Here is a 22,661-nt window from a genome sequence, read left to right on the forward strand (position 1 = left end):
AATTATATTTATTCATATCAACGAATCGTGATTGATATTTATTTAACGCATACCTCAACATCAGTTGCCAAAATACCATTGGTAGAATTTTGTTTACTAATTTAATTTCTGACAAGAAATAAGAACGCCATTTGTGCATATTTGAAAATGTGACTTCAATTACAATAATAACAATTTCAAATTCTTGCATTCAATTTGTGGAATGTTCAGTGTACAAGTTTTATTAAATTTTTTATATTTATTTAATTATTTTTAATTATCTTGTAGGCGAATATAATATATATATATATATTTTTTTTTTTTAATTCTTATATTTGTTATCATTGTAGGGGTAAAGTTAAACTTAACATTTGGCTTTATCTGCACAGCTTTAATATGCTCAGATCGTGAGATAAATATTCAGGCAAATTTAAATGCCAGATATATTCAAATAGCAGACTTTAAGGCAGAAACATATGCAAAAATACAACGGAAAAAACATACACAAAATTGATCAGTCAAAAGTCAATTCGTTGATGGACAGTTACAGTTGCCCACAAATGTATGCATGCATAAAAATACTGTACTGAAAACTATGTGCGCGGGGCGAAGTCAAACCAATTGGTGAAAGTAAATTTCATGGATTCCAACGGCCAACGGAATGGAATAAAAAATAGCCAGCGAGTGCGATTGTGAGTGTGAGTGTGAGTGCGAGGGTAGGGGAAAATCAGGGCAGACTGAGAGGGAGATAGGGCGGCTGGCAACACGAATATCGCATGCAAATTTCAGCGTCCGCACACTTAATATAATTTCACTTAAAAACACTCACACCGTGGCGAAAACGCTGAGGGCAGAGGCAGAGGGGGTTATGGGGTGGTAGAAAGAGACGGGCAGAGGGTCCCAGCAGCAGGCAGAAAGAGACGGGACTTGGGCAGTGGAAAGAGACGGGGAGAGCGATGGCAGGTGCTGTTGGCCTGGCCATTTCGACTTTCGTGTGGCCTTTTCTTTGCTCTCCTGGCGCTAACGTGACTTTGGCGCGTTAACCTCAATTTATCGCTGCCATTTATGTCCTTTTTTTCGATTACAGCATAAATTGTGGTAGCTAACGTGTTGGCCGCACACATACATACATCCTTACGTACGTACGTACCTGATAAATGGTGAACTGCATGCATTGTGTAATCGATAAAAAATAAAATAAAATACAAAAGGTGGCCGTAGCAGTAGCAGTAGCAGTAGCTGTAACAGTAGCAGCCACGTCGAAGGCAACTGCAAATCCTGCCACTGCCACTGGAACTGGCATGTCCTGGCCCGGCTGAGTGGCATTGAAGGACGACTGCCTTAATGTACATTTGTCTGCCCGCATGCATGTCCTATATATCCCATATCCTCGGTTGTGTGTGGATATGCCTCCGAGTGTAAATAAGTAACAATTACCCGTTGACGCGCTGTAAATTTTAAACCCAACTTTGCCAATGCAAGAATGACACTCAAACCTCGCACAACAAAGGCGACTAATGCCAAAGGAAATTGAAGGGAATGTGCGAGGAAAAGGGAGATGAAGGCAGAAAACTTCAAGCTATTTGCGCTCTTGTCCCTCAAACAGAATCTTTGCAGAAATTGCATGCAGTAAAAGTCAAACTTTCCAAACTCCTATTTCACTTAAACAGTTTGAAAGTACAACTAGATATTTTAATTTAATTAAGTTATACAAATATATAATATTATTTATATACATGGATAGCACACTGTTTCTACAAATTTAATTTTGATGCCAACATTTACATGGACTTCGGAAGATTTATTTCAATACTTCACCAGTATTTAAATTTTGCTATGCCTCGAATTTGTTTGATATTTACATGAAGAAATTTGTATTTAATAGTTTAATCTACAAAAGCTTCCCGTCACACTTAATATTTCAAACCCTGTAAGCTTTTTTGCCAAGACTTAAATGAAATTGCACGGAATTTAGACAGCAAACGTTTTTATGTGCAGACAAGAAGCCCTCGATATATGTCACATGGAAAAAGTAAAGGCTTAATCATTGAGAATTATTTAAGTTAGATTGACAGACGAGGGGGCAAATGGTCCTTTTTTTTTACCTCAAACTCGCTAATCTTCATATAGATGGACGTGTTTGGGGATTCTGCACTCGCGCTTCCCGTCATTTTGACATATTTTATTGAAGCGCATGCAAAACTTAATTTAATTAAATGTTTTCCAGCATTGTCCGACGTGAACTCAAATGTTATGTTTGCTTTTCTGCATTGTTTATTTATTTTCGAGCCACATTCGACAGTGTTACCGACAAAGAATATTTGCAAAATGTTCGCCGCATTTGGAACATGCTTTTTTATGAATTTCTTTTTGCCGGTTGTTTTTGGTATTTCTTTTATTCCGATATTGACTTTTTGGCTTAAGCAGAAATTCAATTTAAATGTTCGGCACTTTTTTCTGTACGCTTGCGAATACGTTGTTGTTAAGCCTTTTCGTTATTTTTCCCATTCGATTTGACTGTGCGTGAGAGTTTCATGATTTTGTACGATAGGGAACGGAGGATTTTGGTCTTGAAAGAGCTCTTAAATATTTTAGCCAGCTGGCAGCTCAAAATATTTCAGGTTTCCTCGACAATTAAGAACAATTGAGAGAGCGTGTTTTAAAATACGCACAGCACACTGCTAGACCGAAATAAAAGAGGGAAAGTTTTCCCACCTTTTTCACTGAAGCATTACAAGGAAAACAAGACACAAACGCAAAGCAGACACGTCCAAAAACATAAGCACATAAAACTACAGAGGAGAACTCGGCACTGAGGTGCGCCTGCAAAGGAAATGAAAGCGGGGTTTTCACTTGGATGGGGATCTGGGTGGGTAGATGGTTAGATGGGCAGATGGGAAGATGGGAAGATGGAGCTCCCAGAATGAGACATTGGCGCAATAATCATAAAAAGTCAGTGCGAGGCGACACAATAAACTGCCGCAGGCAGAGCGATGATTATGGCACTCTCTGGGTAACTGAGAGGTTTTCGGGTGGCACACACACCCTGCACCCCCTAAACCACCACCCACTGAAACACTTAAACCAGCGACGACGAACAGCGTTGTTTCTAAAGCAGCGGAAACGGATGCAGAACGGAAGTGGAAGTGGGCCAGCTGGTCGGGAACGCCAAAATAAAGGGTGAAGAAAGAGCACTGTCAACTACCTTGGGCGCATTTGTCAGCTCTCCCTCGAAAATCCCTCCTCGGAATACGACTGGCACTTGAATTGCAGCAGTAAGCCCCGAGCTTAAGCGAAAATAAACATTAAGTCACTCTGAGCACATAGAAATGCCACAAAGTTCATTAGGTGCTCAGAATGTTGCCTAATTAACCCATTTCGGTTAATTTTGGAACTTAAACTCTATTTAGTTTTAAATCAGCGTGGAACCATTAAAGCTAACCTTTGAGAAATACCTATATAGCTACCCAAATATGTATATGTTCTTAATTATAATTAATATAATTAAATAGCTCTGTTTCAAAAATTATTTTCTTTTTCAGTGGGAATCAATAATTAAAGGAATTAACTATTCAATTTCCAATCGATTGGCATTCACTGATGAAAAATTTAATGTTAGATTAATTTCCGCTTTAAAACATGACTGATCAAAGTCTGCCTTCAATTGAAATAGAAAGGAGAGTTCATTCTCATGTATGATTCTCGCTTCGGGCTCAACTCCCATTAAGGTTTTTTTTATTATTATTCTTATTAAAATATTTATAATATTAAGGATTTACATGGTAAATTACATGTTTTACCTTTAAGGAAATAACCCCACACGGCAAACAAATTTGAACGAATTCATGCTCAAGGGTCGTAATAACATTTAAGGCTAGGAAGTGCTTGGCAAGCATAAAAAATCACCAATCTGTCTTCCCATGGGGATAAGTAGTGCGAAAGTGCAGCTGAAATATTTCTCCAGCTTACAGGAGAAACTTTGGCAGCTTCTGTGACAGGATCTGCAGGATGCATTCCCCCACGAGTGGCCAATTGAGATGAGTGCAATAAATAAGCCAGTTTGTGCGTTGCACATCCCCGTCGTTCATTCCATTCCATTCAGGAGCATCCATTCCATCGGATTGCCGCCCGATGCCGACTTCCGGCCACTTTATTGTAAATATATCTCTATGAATTATGCCGCACGATGGACGATGAGCCGGGACTGAGCGGAAAGGAGCCGTCAACACCTTGTCCTTCAATGCAGTTCGCTTGTCTCGTCCCTCTGTCTAGTTTCAGTCCGACATCCTTTACGTTTCGTTCCCTTTCCCTTCGCAGTCTGCCTCCGTTTCCATATCTGTGGATGGCTGTCCCTGCGCACAAATTTCATTTCAACTTTGTCTCCTCTCCGACGACAAACACATAAATTTTGATGAAGCTCTTTCAAAAACAGTTTATAGTTTCATTTTCCCTCCCATCTCACTGCCACCACTGCCTTTTCGCCTTGTCTGACCACTTGACACTTGTTTTGGCAATGGGCAGTGAAAAGTTTCCTGCGTTTTTTTTTTCCGTTTCTTGGCCCAGAGTTCTTCGTCTCGATTTGCAAGTTCAAGTTAGTTAAATAGTTGCCATTTATGAGGCGCTTTGTAGCTATGCATTAAAGTGGAATCCGCATTCAATTCGCTGCAAATCCTTCGCATACGAATCGGCGCACATGGCGTATGCGTAATAATATTCATGAGGTTGCCTCGTCTTTCGCTTGCTTCCACTTATGTCTCATGTCCCATGTCCCATGTCCCATGCCATACACATTCCGGCAGTGACAAACCAAGGCTTAGGAGGAGGTGGATATCCTGGCAACCGATTCCACTGGCGGCTACATGCGGATCTCCTTTATTATGCGGATTTTTCGTTGCCTTTGGATTACGATTTTCTGTGTCCCTTTCAGCATGCGAGCATAAATACGTACTATACTATGTATATAGTTGTATAGCATTACTCCGCATTCGACTCTATCCTCCCTTTTCCACTTTTTTAGCTGGCAACCGTGTTCAGCTTTTGATAAATTCATAATTTTCACTTACGGGTTGAATTTGGTTTTGCCTGGGAAAAAGACAAGCCGTAAGCCGGGAGTGCAATCATGTCGGAGCTTTAAAAACAGTAGATTTAGCCATGCTAAGCTATGTATTAAGTGCTTGGAAAAATGTAATCAGTAAAGAACAAGAATGTATTTTGAGTTATACTATGTGGTTTGAAGTACAAAGAAAATCTTTAATGAAAGTATATTGAATCAAGTTGGTGAAGCGAATTTTAAAATTATCTTAAGTCAATTAAATATTTGTATTGTTATTCAAATGTTTGTTTTTTAATTTAATCAGTGATGGATAGCTTGTATATTCCCTCACTAAAAATTTTCTTAGATATATAAACCTAATTTGAGCACAAAGGCAGTTTACATGTTATTTTCTTCAGAATTAAGTTATATAATTCTCAGTGCACTAAGCTGAGAATACTAAACAACATTACAATAAGTGTTGCCTGGCAACAAAGTCTGTCAATTCTATTAACCAAGCAATTTCAGACCATGTGTTTCAGTCTAATCAGACTTTGAAACAAGATTTTCCCCCGAGTAATTCCCGGCCACGTATAAAAGCACTTTTCATTAGCCTTAGAAAATTTTGTGCATCCTTAATATGCATCCCGCAAGCCAAAAACCACTCGCAAACAACCCGCTGAAATGCAATCAAATTGACAACGAAACGTCCAAAGTTTTCCATAATTCGCCCCCATTTTCTCGGCATTTTTTGTTTAGTTTTTTTGTTTTATTTTTATTCTTATTTATATATTTTTTTTTTGGGCTCCCCTGGTTGCAGTTTTTGAACAGCCCGAGGGGCGGCAATAGTAAACATATTTTTCCTGCTCCGGCTTTGTTTTATGTCTCCCAACTTTGACTACATACACCAACTTTCTGTGTCTCGTCTCTGTTCGTTTTGTTTTGGTTTTTAATTCGGGCCAAAGTTTTGCAGGAGCGGTTCCTTACTTTCGCATCAAATTCCAGCTTGTTATTTTCTCGAGCGCTTTGATTATGTTTATCAACTGCCTTGTGCCCCGTGCCCCATGCCCCGTTGACTTGCGTTTCGGTTTCTCCGGAAAAACTGCCAGTGCAGATGGCAAAAATATAAACACAAATTATGTAAATTTGTATATAATGATAACAGAAACGCAGATGATAACATCCGGGGAGAGGAATCGGTTGAGAGTTTATCATGATTTATGCATTCAACTTTCCGTCCGACTGTTTGGCTAAGCCATCTCTCATCCCAGTTGCTCGGGGAGGATTAAGGATTAGGGATTAGCCGGCGAGAGGTGAATCTTCGCTGGGGGAGATCGGGTTGAAATGCATATTTTCCCGAGTCACTGGGGATGGCAGCAAAAAGACCAGTCTTGAAAACTCAAGGTTGATGATTTGATCTAAATCTTAAGTGGATGTCACTAAATACTGTCAACGAATAAATACCAAAAATAGAAATATGATTTATTGTTTTTGAAAATTGTTAATTGAAGCAACAACAATTACTGGACGTTAAGCAACATATTTCTTATATAGTGATGGTAGTGATTGATAAGCAACACTTATGAATAAGATTATTGATGTAGTTATTCATATATTCATATTTTAAATAAAATTCTGTTATAAACAATGAATTTAATTACTTGACCGATAGAGTGTATGTTTAATTATTGTAATTATTATTATTTAACGCATACCAGCAACATCCCAGCAACATCCCAACAATATATGGTGTTAATAGGCCGTGTTGATTCTCCTCGTATCTTTGGCAGCCAGAAAGTCGTCGTGCGTCATTTGGGTACTTTAAACCACAAATTGTCTGCATTCCGAACTGAATTTCAATGGCACTCGAGGACTGGGGAAGTCAATGAGTTGTGGCTGGCAGTTCCAGTCGCCTCGATGATAATGACAGACCAGACCAGAACAGACCCGGTCCCTTTCGATATCTTATCGACTTGACACATTGTCCGGCAATCAGCAGCTGCTTTTCCCCGACCCATTTTCGCACATAACATCCACATCCACGTGCCTTTTCCGGGCGGAACATTAAATGGACACCACAGAAAGCAATCAGAGTGCGATTCCTGTCCGATATCCTGGCATATGACCAATACGCCGACAGCACTGTGCACACACTATGTACGACTGTGAGTGTGTGTGTGTGTGTGTGTTGGTGTGCACAAATTATAGAGATGTTTGTCGGTTGCGCAATAAAAAGGTGCATTTTATTTTTAATCCGTTTTATGTGGCTGTTGATTTTGCGATCAAACAGCTTAATCTTTCCACCGCAAATTTATAACAGACACACGGGATGGAGGCGAAGGACTCTGCCGTTTATTTAACTGTCAAATTTACACATGTTTACTGGCGCCCTTCGCCGTAAATTCTGCTAAAGAAAAAAACCGGAAAAAACGAGAAATTAAAAAGCAAAAGGAAGTTTTGGCCACAGACCGCAAAAGCGAAACCTAAACGGAATCAAATGAAGAGTGCTGCACAACCACAGATACAGCTACAGATACATGTACAGATACAGATGTACATAGAAACAGATACACTGATTCAGTTGCTGGCACAGATACACTCACACATACAGATACAAATAGGGATAGAGATACTAAGATGGTGCAGGATGCCCCAGGATGTGTGCAGATGTTTATCGCAATTGCTGGCAGCTTTGTGGCCGTCTCGTTGCCATTCAGCAGATTTTGGTCTTTCGGCTTTCGAATTTTAGCCTGGCCAAGCGGGCACTAATTGAAATTGAAACCGGATGCTGGAGAAATTGAGAAGTGCAGCCCATGAACTTACTTTAACGCCCAACTAAACTAATGGGGTGAAAAGCATGGCTGAGTGTGGCCAAGAACTCTAGCTTTTAAACTGGATTCGAAAACCTCAAATACAGTTCAGTCCCAAGTTCGGTCCAATCTTTCAGTATTACCAACAAAATTGGCTTCGATTAACTTGCAATGTTTAGATATCTAAGCTTGGATCAATTTGAATTGACATTAGCATTAATCACTTCCGCTGGTACATTTCTCATTCTACCAAGTTTAGACAGTTGACAACATTTTCGGGAACAATCTATTGCGGCGCACAATGTTCTTGTTTAAATATTTAGTTAAACACAAATGGTCCGAATACTTTTTGCATGTACTACAATATATATTTCAATTTAGTTCAAATTGATACCCGAAATGGCGTACATTCATTCATTCAGCACAAGAATTAAATTAATTAGAAATGTATTTCAATTAGGAGGCTGCCTTGACATATATTTTAAACCTATTGGGCTAAATATGAACGGAAAGGCCGGTAATCATTCTACACCATTCTAGGCATGGTCTTATAAGCTAATATTTGTTCTACTTGCTTGCTGAGTGGCCCTTGATATAAATGTAATTTCATACTCAGGTCATTCCGTTTCGCTGGCCCTCTTTAAAGTTGCCCAATCTCGTGGCAACTTACCAAGCCATCCATCTGCAACCACATCCCCGGCCAGGGACTTTTAGCAAATCTCTCAGCATAAGCTGATGTCTCAATTCCGAACTGGTGATGGATGGCCTTGTGGCCGGATTTAGCGATACGAAGAGCAGGGCAAGAATCATTTATGACCATTACAAAACCGAATGAAAACAAAATGCGAAAACCATTGAAACAAATACGATTCTCCCACCCACATAACCCATGACGTGGGTTGCGTGGCCGGAAAAGTCAAGGGGGCGGCGGTGGTGTGACGAGAAGGACAAGTGACGACCGACTGACAAGGGTAAACAATTAATTGGGAACAAAAGCTGCGAGCTCTCTGCGCGTATCAGTGTGCTAGTGACAATGAAGATGAAAATTGCTCTCGGATTTTGCAGCATTTGCTTCCCCGACCCCAAGTTTAAAGCGCCGAAAACTTTTATCATTAACGCTGGAAATCAGCTTAAGACCGTGTGGTTCTCACCGGGAAGGATGTGTGGGTACGGAGGGCCACGATAAAAGTCAGAAGGTGTTCTTCGTTTGCTTGTGTCACAAGATGTAGCATACTTTTTCGAGCGCCCCCAGCCGAACACAAAGCTCAAAAAAAAAAAGGAAATGTCGAGAAAAACTCCGAGCCAAGCAAATTGATTAGACTTACACATGTGGCGGGGGGGGGGGGGGGAGGGGGAGGGGGAGGGGGAGGGGGAGGGGGAGGGGGAGGAGGAGGGGATGGGGCTACAGGAGGTAGGTAAGAACAACATTTGCTCTGGCCATGAACCCAATGGCTAAGCACCACCCACCACCACCCACACTCGTCAAACGCCCGCCACTTGAGCCATTTGCCTTTGACGTTGGCCGCGTTTTTACCAGCGCCGTACAACGCTGCGTATGCGCATTATTTCAAACAAGCAGTGTGGAAAAATGTGCGTGTGTTTGCGCGTGTTTTTATGTTTCTATGCGCTTTGTGTGCTTTGCTTTGCAGCGCTTAAAATAATTTAATTGTTAGCATAAGCTCTTTAATGTACTGTACCCACACTTCTCTACTTCCGCCATTAATGGTTTGAGCGACTCGCAGGAGAGGCTCTGCGTGAGTTGGCTTACATTTGAGCCAATTATGGGAGCTTTAACGCATTAAGAAAGCCAAAGGCACCAGATATCATTTGACAATACGAAACTATAACTTGGTAGGGATTAGTTGCCTCGGAATGCAGTTAACCCAAAAGAAAGTTGGTTGATTTGAACTTAATACAATTATGTTGTGTCTAATAAGATATACGACACTGTTTCACATTGTTACCTAGCATCGACATAAATTGATCCCAAAGGCATTTCATTTGAATGACTTTACAGCGTGTGTGGTTCCTTTTGTAGGTATTTGCTAGATGACCATGTACCTGATACGTCTTGATACAACCGTCCAACTGCAGTAATTAATGACATATTTGCAGGCCCCGGATGAACTGCAAATGAAGAATACACAAAGTGGCCGGGAACGAGCAGGGGGAGACGAAGTGCAAACAATAATACACAGTAATGTTAATCCGAATAACTTAATTCGAATGTTGACTAAACTAAGCATTGCACATTATGCAAATGTCCATTCATGCGACATGCGATAATATTTGCATTTGACGTACGGCCAACAGCACAGACGGACACACACGGATGCGGACATGCGAATGGACAAACGGACAAACGGACAAATAGATAATCAGGGGCGTGGAAAAGCGGGACAAACAAATAAGCCAAATTAAAGTTAAAGGGCAACATTGGCAAATTAATTACAATGATGTTGCTTGTGCGATTGCCAAGTCTCGTATTTCGGCCGATAAAGACTTTTTTTAAATCCCCCAAACCGAATTTAAACATTTGCAAAACTACTGTTGAAAGACAGCTTTTGCCCCAATGAATGGGCAAATTATGAAAAGGAAACATTGATGGTTGATTCTGGCAATCACGCGCAAGGATAGAGATTTTCCAAGCTGGCAAAGCAAAATTGATTGCTATTTATTTTGACGAAATATAAAACAAAATACTTTGTGGAAATCAAATATTGCCAGGGATAAACAATTTATAGCTTATTTGCGTCACTGGACTATTTTTCCATTTTCGATTATTATTTAAGATCAATTGGACGGAGGGTGGGTAAAAGGTACTAAGTTGCTATGGAAATTGAAGTGCAACTGGCAAAATAGTTCTTATTGAATTTCTCAGTCCCTTTTTCGAACAAAATACTGTGCTTTAAGCTGGTCACTTTAAAGGCAAGAGTTGGCATTGCTGTCGACGTTGGCCAATTCAGTTGTTTGGCCCCCCATTGCACCCCTTTTTGGAGCCCCTTTGCAGCCCCTTTTATACCCCCCTTTCGACTGCTGACGACGCCCGCTGTGCTGCTGACAGCAAACAGTTGTTTTGCATAAAAATGCCGTTGCAGATGCAAGAATGGAACTGCGGAAAAGGATGGGTGTACAGTATTGGGAGCGTGTGTGTATATATATGTATGTACGTTGTAAATGTATATATGAGGATATCGGGTGTTTATTCCCTTTTGTTGCTATGTAAACATACAATAAATATGTAGGAACCCATTCGCACACACATACCTCTTCCCCTCGGTGTCCGTTGGTTGTGCCATGTGGCTGGCCTTCGAAGCCCCAAAGTTGGAATTATGTGTATGCTAATTGGATATATATATATGAAATAAACGTCCACCTAAAGGTCACGCTTTTTTGATGTCCCCATTTCTTTGCTTTTGCTTAGATTTTTTGTGGCTCCAAAAAACTTGTTGTGGTCAATTTGTACTCCACAAGAGGATTAAGGCATTGCAAATTCTTCGAAAGGCCAGAAGAGATTGAATTTTCAGGAACAAAGACTTTTCTCTCAGATTATCTTAAAAAAAATTATATAAAAGTCCTTTCATAATATTTGTAACAACAACATCTTTTGAAAAATACTTTAAGGAATGTTTTTAAATTACATTTTAAAAACGTACATTTAATGAACAAAATTTAATAAGAAACAAGCGTTTATCTTCGCTCTGAGCTACCGCAAATAAAAATATTGGAATTGGAAATATGATTTAAAATAATATTTATATTATACATATATAAAATATATTTTAATAAGAAATTGTAATAAGGAGTACTTCAAACAAAAATTTGAACTTTAGATAGTGTTTTGGGTAAAGCAAATGTCCTTAGTTTTTAGAACTAGTAGAATAAGTTTCTTTATTTAATTGGACAAAACAAGTGCAAATTAAAATGTTTTGGTAGGAAAATTTAAACATATATATCTCTCCGTACACATTTGCAGGGTAGCCTGGGTCTTTCTTGTTGGCCACTTGTTTATCGGTAGTTTTCGCCTTTCCTGGTTCAACTTTTTGCGTCGCCTCGCTCGTGGGTTTCCTCGCTTAACGTTATTTTGCATTTTGATGTTTTTAATATATGGAAAATGCTGGGAGGAGGACATGCCCTATGTCTGTGTCTCCGGGGCCGAGGGTCATCTTGGCCAACCACGTCACGCAGCTGGCGAGAATTTGCTGGCCAGTTGGGCCAGAACATTAGATGGCTGACTGGGCATATTTTTTCCTGCCGGCTACGGCTCATTTCAATATTCCCGTGATTTTCCACAACTCATCGGTGGGATTGGCCATTAAAAGTGCGAGAATCGACGCAGATGGCAGATGGTAGACGGCAGATCGGTTCACATGGTGGGCACAATTTATTCCGATTCATTGCCAAAAGGGCTTTGGGGACACTCCAAGGTACTGCCTCTAATTGCGAACCTTTCACTTTGGGCAGTCACTTTGCTGAATTAGCTTTATATCGCTTTAGATGCTCCTCCCGATTAATCAGCAAAAGACCCTTTCGTTCGGCATCCTGGGAAATTGCTTATTTATTTATAGCTCCTTTCCATTAACGACTCATGCTCGCTGATTTCTGTTGATAAAATGGCAAACTTACTACTTTCACAAAATTGTAAATTTCTTGGAAGTGTCACATAAGCTTATCCGTTTGATGGGCTTAGGCTAACAAAATTACATAGATTATTTATCGAACTACAGGACTTAAGTCAACGACATAGCAAATATTGTATTTATATATATATATTTATAAAGCTATACATTTTTAAAAACATTGTTTTTAAATCAGTATTTCCTAACTTTTTTATTATTCATAATGCTCACTTTCTGAATGAAACAAAAAATCAACCCCAATTTTTCTGTTCTAATAAAATGCTGGGGCTTGCATTTTATTTAACTCGCGAGCTTCTTAAGTATTTGATCAATTGAAAGGTTTTTAGTCTCTTCTTGAATTAAAAATTAAAAGCAATTGAGAAAGAGCAGGGCCTTTCTTACACGAATTTATAATACTCAGCACGACTTTTGAGCAAAGGCCAAGTCAAAGATGGATAACCTTCCGAACTTTCGGTTGACAGTTGGCAACGATGACTCGTTTGATCTTGTCCTGGTACTTGTGCTTGTCTTTGGTGCCTCCTGTTTGCCTCCTTTGCTCCTTGACAACTTGCCACCTTGCCAGTTTCCCACAGGCTGCCGTCATTTATTTGGCCTCCACTCCCGCCGATCCATCCCCATCCATCATCGGTTGAGCCGAGCCGAGTCGAGCCCGCTGTTCGCAGGTTGGGCAAACATAATCCGAGCATGTTTTCAATTAATTTAATGCCGCATCCCAATTTGCCGGCTCGTGTGCGAGTTTGTTTGCCCGTTTGCCGCAGAAAGTGTGCCACACATGCGAATGATTAATGCGACTTCGTCGAGTCGGCAACTTTATTGCTATCCATCGAAAAGCGGTTGGACGGAGGAAGAGTGAGGTATGTAGGTAACTGGTGTTCGGAACTGGCGTGGCATAGGCACTTCAATTATTCATCCAGACGATTGCGTCTCCAAATACGAACGTTTCGCCTAATGAGATCAGCACAGCTGCTGGAGCTGCATCTTGTAACACTCCTCCTAATCAGGATTCCACACCGAGACCGAGCACTGAAGCCCAGGATGCATCCCTTCGTTCCCCGGCGTCTGGAGCGACACTTTTCGGTTATTTTTATCACAGCAGCCACGCATCGTTGGTCTCGAACAACAGGAATCAGTGCCAAAGGGCAAAGACACGGCAGCCGAAAGAGACGGAACTAGGTTGCCCAACAAGACGAAAGAGACGAAGATAGCGGTGGAGAAAGAGACAGAGAGACAGGCAGACAGGGAGCACTGCATTTCGACTGCTCTCTGTGCACTCAAACGTGCCGATGACAAAGCTGATGGCAGGCCAGGCTAAAAAGTGCGAATAACGCCACTTGCATCTCATTAGAATAGGGCAGTGAGTGAAAAGTGCTGGGAAAAGAACTCTGAATAGTTATTTTCTGACACCAGAAGGAATGCGGTTTTAGGTCGACAATGGCCTCGAAATCCAAAGTAAAACTGCCAGGAAAACCATTGGGCGGAAAAGAAAAACGACATCGCAATCCATGTAGATTCGTAATATATAAAATGTTGTTATTTTTACGAATTTTTGTATAAAAATTATTGTATTGCAGTATATTTTTATTTAGGGCGAACTGTCTTAAAATATTATTAAAAACTTTAAAAAAAATGTATTAAGCAAAGTTAACTAATTAATTGTTATTCCTGAGTCCTTATTTGTTATATTTTACATAAATCCCGTTTACAATTTAATAAATTATATCATTGGATGTGCAAAAATCACAAAGTTTTTTATGACAGCATTGTAATAACCAGAGCACATGCCTATAATTAATATCCTTTCTGAGTGCGTTTACCTTCTTCCATCTCTGGGGAAAGGGGGTATGATGATCCATTCGCCTCGAATCGAGTATCGAGTATCGAGTGTTTGCCCAATTGTTTCAGGGAGTGCAAATGAATTGTGGCGCTTCCCCTGCCGGGCGCCATATTGTTTGCCCAATCTCGATTGAGTAACAATTATTCGTGTGTTTTCAGTGGCATTCGATACCGCCATCCCATTCCGCCACTCCTCCACTCAACCGCACTCATCCCGCTCTGTTTGCTTTTGCCATTGCGGTGTGGATTTTTAATTTTGTAGGTTGTGCATGTTATGACAAGTGCGATGCAAATAAGTAACGCCACCCAGCTGTACCATATAGTGCCGCTTACACTCACGCTCGCATTCACATTCCCATTCACACACATATGTGGATCAGAACAGAGCAGAAACAGAAACAGAAACAGAAACAGAAAAAGGCCATTAGCTAGAGTGGCTGACTGCCTGATTGCTTGGCGCAACGAGTTTCCCGAAAGAACACACAATAAATATTTTGTTCGCTGATTGAAAATATTGTATGCACGCAAGTCAACTTTGCCATAAAGATTCATGAAATATTACAAAATTGAATGAGTACCGCTGCGAAAGGTAAGCCTTTTGCTAAAAAAAAAAAAAAAAAACCAATCTTGTAAGTGCAAAAAAACTATGTGATAAGTTTAATAAATAATACTTGATTATACTTCAAGATGTAGCAGTATTTTAATGTTTTATTTATTTTAGCAGTTTTCCTTCTTGAAGGTAGTCATTGTAGCTAATAAAATATTTACCAAAGAATCGGAAAAACAAACCAATTAATCTGGTCCATTAAAAGTTTTTATCTTCCCCGATAACTATTAAAAGAAAGCGAACCAAATTGGCAATAAATGTTTTACAACACTTGCTAAATCTTTCATTAATAGTGGTATTCAAAATGCTTTTTTATCCTTAAACTAAACTATTGGGATTATGATACTTTTGTTTTTATAAGAACAATAAATAGAGTTTTATTTTTTTTATTGTATATTATGCTAACATTTAATTAAAACTAAGAGCTAACAAAAATGGGTTGAGCTTTAGCTGCTAATTTGGCTGATTTTTGTTCACTTTGTGGTCATGAGCACAAAGAGTTTAACTTTCGGTTTTTATGAATAAAAATCGAAGTAAAATAAGTACATAATAATGATTACTTTCTCCCCATGATAATGTACCGTAGAAAATATTAAATGAAACCTTTTACCCTTAAGAACTGAAATAGTTTCTTTAATTTTGAATCGATTTCCTTTTACTTCGGAGCCCATAAATACAATATTGGTCAGTGCTTTGGGGGGCACATGTGGCTCTGGTGCTTTGCCTAATTAACTTTGGCCCAGTTCCGTTTCGGAACAACGTGCTCTCGAGTACTCGGATCCTTGGAACTTGGCCCAGTGCCAACGGGACTGGGCCAAAACGGAAACGAAATAAAGCCGAAATGGCCGAAAAACAGAATAAGTGAGAGCGGGAAGTCGGGAAAACGAAACTAATGAAAATAATGCTCAAAACAGGTCCTGCAGAAATGGAGGGGAGATGCAAGGATGTGGGGATGCTGCATGTGGGGCCAAATGTCAAAAAGGAAGGGACAGGGAAACCTGCGACTTGCACGCCATCAAAATAATTAATATCCTTTCAAATGTAACATGCACTAATTACAAGTACAACTACAACTACAGCTACAGCTACAGCAACAATGCCAGAATAAGAGTTGAGTAAGTTGGCTCAAAAAAACAAGAAGGACAACAATAAACAACATTCGTGAGTGACTGTGTGTTTGTGTGTTTGTTTGTCTGTGTGACTGTGTGGCTGTGTGGCTGTGTGTCTGTGTGAGTGCTTAGTCAAGGTCGTTTGTGGGTGTGTGAGTGCCGTAGGTGTATGTGTGAACTCTGCTCTTTTGTAGCTGTGCATTTGCCGGCCGACTTTTATTTCCCCAGGTCGGAAAACCCTGCTCCGCTTTTCCTTTGGGCCAGCTCAATCCGTGCTTTCCATTGTCATTGCTTCTATTTTTCTCTCCATCTCTCCATCTCTGTTTCACTCTCATTCTCACTCGCTCCCCCTTGCGGCCCTCCCGTATCCTTTGTCTTGCCCACTTGCTCAAAAACTCATTAGTCAAAGCATTTAGTAAAGAAAATTCCCAATTAAGCGTCTGCCGAGCCAAACAATTTGAAAAAAGATAGGATTGATACCCAGTTTTTTGGGCATTTTGAATTGAATTTATCAGATTCGTGTTTTTTTTTTTTTGTCTAAGAAACAATAGATCATTGAATGCATTATTTTGTGCTATATAAATTACCGTTTCTCGGAAATGTCCTAAATCTCGTATTTAAAATAATTAACTTGGTGGTTATTCGCACTATAAACCAATTTTATTATCAGTATATTTAATAATTTAATTATATTTCCGTTAATATACGTTGTTAAATTAAATTTTAAATGAATACTAAAAATGTCGTATGTACAAAAGCTAAAAGATTCTAATGAACTTCTTTTGGTATGGTAATATAATTAAAAAAGTAATGGTTACAGCTCGAATTCCAAAGGGAATGTGTTTTTCTAATCTAAGAAATCTAGTACGGAACAAAGAAATATCTCGAAAAGTGCCGATATGCCAATGCAGTCGAAGCACCGAAACTAGCTAAATTGCGTTGCATACCTTTTGGGGCCAAGTGGTCGGGCAGAACTCTTATCGAGGTCCTCCCGCTGCACCAAACAAACAACACCAAACACCCAACAGACCACATTCCCCCTTCCACCTAGCGCTTAGATTGTGTGTGCCGGATAACCTTTTCGCTTTAATTAAATTCATATAAAATTTGCTTTTAATCAGAGCCACGCTCATATCCGATTTCAAGTGCAATTGAGATACTGTCGCTGTTGTTGAATCCACGGCAAACAGGATGAGGTCGGAACAGGATGCCCCAACTCCGCCCGGCAATCCATCCGGATGCCATCGTTCCCCATCAAACAAACATGCAACTTCCTTTGCAGTCAGCGACTGTCGCCGATTTAATTAATTTGACATCATTTATTATGCCAAAAAAAGGAGCTGCGGGAAAAAAGGAGGAGAAGTGGTTGTGCAAGTGCCACTGGATGTGGATGTGGATGTGGATGTGGATGTGGATGTGGATGTGGATGTGGATGTGGATGTGGATGTGGATGTGAATGGGGGTTGGCAATAATGCACCACCATCATCCTCTCACACGAGCCAAGAAATTGCTTTTTAACGCACACTCACTCAGCGGCGGAGGAGTGCGGGAAAGGGGTCAAAAGGGCGGCCAAGGATCGGACCAAAAGTGTTGCAGTTCGCCGGCTTAAGTGTCGTGTCCGTATGTCCGTTTGTCCATTTGTCCGTTTGTCCTTGTGTTCCCTTGTCCCTCTGTCCCTCTGTCCCCACATCCCTGCGTGCACTGAATGTGGAGCAGTCAGCCCGAGTTTCAATTTACATTCACGTTGATTTTTTGTTAAATTGGGTTTGACTTTGGCCTGTCGTTGGCAACGACGGCAGCGCAAGTAGCAAAAAATCAACATTGACACAGACGCAAAAGGTGAGTAAGCGAACCGGTGCACATGAAGGGGGTTGATGCGGGGTAAAAGGTAGGAAAGGTGGGAAAGGTAGAAACGTAGGAAAGGTGGGAAAGTCGCCAGTCATCGCTGGCTTGCGAATGGGAATAAGCCCCCGGGGCCAGTACTCCATCCATCGACCCCCCCCTATCACAAGTGCTCAGTCACCGCTCTATTACTGTCGCAATAGTTTCAGGTTATTAGTTATGGGAGGTGCCAAAGGATCAGATATCCCGAAATTGAATGCTGGACCACAGTCCCCAGAGATTAAGAAGAAAGTGGGGAACAACTTTGATCTGCACAACATTAAAATAAATGCGCTCTTTGTTTTCGCTCATTTAGTATTTTTATCCCATGTTTTGGTATTTATTGTATAATTATTATCCATCAATACTTAAAAGTTTTGAAAGTAAGAATTTGTATTTTTATTGCGAAAAGTCCTATAAATAGAATGAAGGCTTTGTGTATACCATCAAAACCCAGGAAAATAAAAATCAAATGTTGAAATGTCATATCTCGTTAAATGTGTCATAAATTTTTCAATTGATTGGCATTCACAGATACAAATTTTTAATATTTGCAATTTTTGAAATACAATTATGATGTACCCCTTATAAAGAATACAAAAATTGGTTGTTAATAAAAGAATCTGTTACATTTTATGTTGGGAGGTTAGGGGGAAAAATGTGGTAGTCTGTAAACTAAACTATTATGCTTAAAACAAAGAATTCCAAATACCCAATAAATAGAACACAATTCTGGCAATGTCCTTAATAGCTATTCAAATTCTTGGTAATAGCCAAGGACTAAAGAAAATTAATTTAAGTAGAATGTTTAAACTTTAGCTATAACATCGGGAAACTTTTCCAATAGCCTCGAAAAACATGTCCCGCGAGAGTTGAAATTTATGTTTACTGCATGTCAAAGCGATTGTTAACTACGACAATAACATGCGAAAACGAGCCTTCAAAAGCAGTTACAATTAGCCCAAACGACGCACTTCGGCTTGACTGACACGGCCCATAAATTGATGGGCCAGGGCATCAAGCGCGATTAATCCACGCTAAATGAAATTAATATGCTGCTCAAAGTTTGTCGGGCCGAAGGACTTGTTGGGTAAGTATTTAGTTAAGCCTAAGTCGGGGCCATCGCTTATCGCTCGTCGCGTGTATGTCGGCCTGGCAGTTGGGAACATTTCAATTATACATAATTACAATATTATCACTAAGCCGGCACACAAGCGTCGACCCAAACCAGCAGAGCAGCGGACCAGCAGACCAGCGGTCCAAAACCCAAATAGACCCCATTGTTTGCACGTCGTCAGCTCCGCCGCATGAGTGTGTCGGCAGTTTGATTATACTATAATTAATACTTAAATCCGTTTTTGAAAGCCATTTCATTCATTACGGCCCGCTGGCTGTCAATTTGGTTTTTAGCGGCCGATGGGCTTGTCGAAAGTTTTGATCGCTGTCATCGCTCAGACGATGATCTCTCTAAACCGCCACAGAAGCTGTTGAGCTCTGAGGGCTGAGTGCTGAGTGCTTGGCCAACCCAACCCGAAAATGAAAATGAAAATGAAAAGCCCGGATTCCTGCCTGAACTCAACGACGAGAAGAGTCATCCTTTCCCTTGAAGCATTTGTGTGCTCTCAGTTCCTTTATTCTCCTGCTGATTTATTTGATTTGATAAGTCCTCACGCAAATGTGTTTCATTTACCTAAGTTTCACGCTGTTCAACTGTTTTGCTTTGGCCTTGGCCTCAGTGAACAAAAAGGAAAAAGACGAGAAAACGGTCAAGAACAAGTTGAGACCATTCAAACCCTGAACCTTTTAAGAAATCTGAGACTTGGCCAATTCAACCTGTCTGGCATATCTATAAATATATAATTCACATATCCCAAACGTGTCCAGTAAAATGCTAGCTTTTTGAGGATTTTATAGGATATCAAACATTGATGAATGCCAAATTACAATTAAATTATTTAGTCTAGCTCTTCTGTCTATAAGTCTTTAAGAAAATGCATTAAAATGTTTGGTAACTAACTTTTACAATGTTTAATGGCTATGCTAAACAAAAGGTTGATTTTGTTATTGTAGGCAGAGAATTATTTCGTTAATATATTTAACATTATATGATTTAAATAAGATTAATGCCAGTCATCGCTCATCATGAATTTTCCATTTATCCTTGATCGTTTGATCCCCAAATCGATAAAGAATAGTACATTTGTTTTCTTAAACGTTCTTAAGAGGACAGAGCATACCCGCCTCAGCGAGCCAAAACTGTTGATTCGAACCGAACTGCCTGTTTCAGTTTTTACAACTTTTTTACGAGGACCCCCGCCGCTGACCTCCGTCGATTCTCAGGGCAAAAGGTCACACAAACCGAGACAGTCAGACACATTCAAATGGCTGTCATCAATTACGCGTGAAATACGAAAATAAAAAAAAAGGGGCGGCTCGTGGAGAGAAACTCCATGGGAATGCAGGACAGCCAGGACAGCCAGGACAGCCAGGACACGGAGTAAGGACACCACCACATCGCCTGTTGCCTCCACTCGTCGAACTAATTAGCGTGAATTATGGGAGTTTGATGAGTTGCCTATGCCTGCCGTCGCCCTAATGAATGGCTGGTCGACAGTTTTGTTGACCATTTGTTGCATGCTACCATAACATTGGACTAGTCCTTGCCGAATTCGAATCAATATACGCATCCGGATCCGGAATGCTATCTTCCGAATTCATTTGTTCCCACACAAAGACGACTTTGATTGATTGAGCCGCCAGCGGAGAGGAGCATATGTAGCTGGGCACGGATATCCACGGATGACCCGAGCACCATGACCCATCATGTATCCCAGGAACCTTTGGTCCTGTCTGTCTGTTTTCCCTTTTTAACTTGACATTTATCGCTTCATGCGCATTTCTTATACTTTGCACATGCCCATCTGCCAACCCACTTCGTTTCTGTCTCTGCTGTCTGTGTTTCGCATGTTTATAAGACTATATATTTACCAACTTAATTGGTAGTTATAGACGTTCAAATTTAATCCTCGAACCAGCCAAGCAGACCTAAAGGCAAGTGGGTTGTGGGTAGTGGGCTGGGGGCCAACACAAAAACAAAAGCCAAGACGAAGAGCAAGTCCAAAGGAGCGCTTAAAAAAGCCAGGGCTGTTTAAACACAATTTATTTATATGCCGATTATATCCGCTAGGGTTTATTCGCAAGCGCTTTAAGGTATTTTATCAAATTTATTTTTAGTTAATTGATATTACTTTGCTTCAAGACATTCCTCATTAGCGATTAAGCGTTACAAACTATTATATAAAAACTAAAAGAAAATAAGAATGGAAGCAATCTTCGGCAAACCGAAGCGTATTCAAAGCCTTAACAAAAGTTGCTATTAAAAAACTGTTAAATTTTGCTTAATTTAAATTTAACACATACATATATAATAGACTTAATATGAGACTTACTAAAACAAATAAAATTCTTTAAATATTTTTGTTAAGCTTACTTTTTTTCTCACTCACCGCACCAACTTTCTATTTTCTTTTTCTTCGGTTCCTTTTCAGAAAATATGTATGTATGGGTGGGCCACATTTTTTACACTTTCCCAACGGAGCACCCATTCCAGCGAAGCACCCTTTCCAGGATTTTGGCTGCACATTGAATTTTGGCAATTAGAAAGCCGTATCGTTTACTAAATCAATATGCAGACACTGCGATAATCCAACACATTTAATATCTCCATTTGGAACAATTTCTTTTGTAGAAAAAAGAATAAATTTACTCAATCTTGTTTTTAATGAAACTGCGATGTGAACAGATCGAGCGAAAAAGAAGAAGACATAGAAAAGAGCGCGTCAGTGGCGTCCATTCCAGGTGAGCAAATTTAAAAGGCTTATCATGCAAAGCAAACAGGGAGAGAGAGAGCGCGGGATTGCAACAACAAACAGAGGAATTGAGTACTGCTAGAGAGCAGACTAATGCACAAAAAAATGGAAATCGAAGTAGAGGCAATTCAGAAAATAACGGCTGTTGTTTGGAATTAGATAATATTCCAGTTCTTCCATGGATTTGTAATACAGTGGGCAAAAGAGGTATACTTTTAAATTCATTTTAATTGTATGTGCAAGCATGTCTGTTAGTAAACATTAGTAGTTTAATTCTTATAAATTTATTATTTTTTTACCGCATTTGAAATTTTATAATAATTCTTTTTTATAAATTTGTAAAATTTTAAAAACAAGGTTTAAAGACAGCAATTTAAATTCAATTAAGCACCAAAACTTCATTTAATTCGTTGATATTTTATGCAAGGTTTATAGAGAGCAGGACTGTCGCTCATATTTTTGCTCAGTGTAGCATGTCTGCTCTCACTCTGTGCTGGCATTCAGTACCACTCACTTGTCAGACAGCTTAAATTTTGTTGGTTGGGGGAGGGGCCTTGGCCACACCTTTCTTGGAGGGGTGGCTGTGGTGGTATCCTTTCTGCCAAACCGCCTCCAATTCCTCCTCTGAATCCTCCTGCGAAACCTCCTCCTGTTATCCCCATTCCCAAACATTCTAGCAGTCAGTCAACAGGCAAATCAAATGATTGCCGGGCGGCGTTTTGTGTTGTGTTGTGTTGCGTTGTGTTGTGTTGTGCTGTGTAGTGTTGTGTTGGGTGTCATTGTCTGCCGGGCATCGCGTCTCCATTGTCGACGGATCCGGATCCGGCTTTGTTTACGGCCGTGTTTATGGCAGCTTCCGATGCCAGATGGTTCTTGGTCTTGAGACGTTTTAATTGGGAA

General features: G+C 40.1%; 1 protein-coding gene across 2 annotated transcripts in view; it reads right to left on the reverse strand.

The window, feature by feature from the left end:
• The window catches only part of LOC108144879 (pyrroline-5-carboxylate reductase 1), an 88,795-nt gene that overhangs the window by 60,905 nt on the left and 5,229 nt on the right, over positions 1-22,661 (reverse strand). Inside the window, exon 1 of one of the 2 annotated variants that reach the window (XM_017270048.2) lies at positions 21,383-21,711. The exons of the other annotated variant lie outside the window; for it this stretch is intronic. Coding sequence (XP_017125537.1) covers position 21,383 — 1 coding nt within the window. The 5' untranslated portion in view covers positions 21,384-21,711. Of the gene's footprint in view, positions 1-21,382; positions 21,712-22,661 lie in introns of those variants that run through there. 2 annotated transcript variants of the gene reach the window in all.

Source organism: Drosophila elegans, unplaced genomic scaffold (genome assembly GCF_018152505.1).
Source record: "Drosophila elegans isolate 14027-0461.03 unplaced genomic scaffold, ASM1815250v1 contig_149, whole genome shotgun sequence".
NCBI classification, from domain to species: domain Eukaryota; kingdom Metazoa; phylum Arthropoda; class Insecta; order Diptera; family Drosophilidae; genus Drosophila; species Drosophila elegans.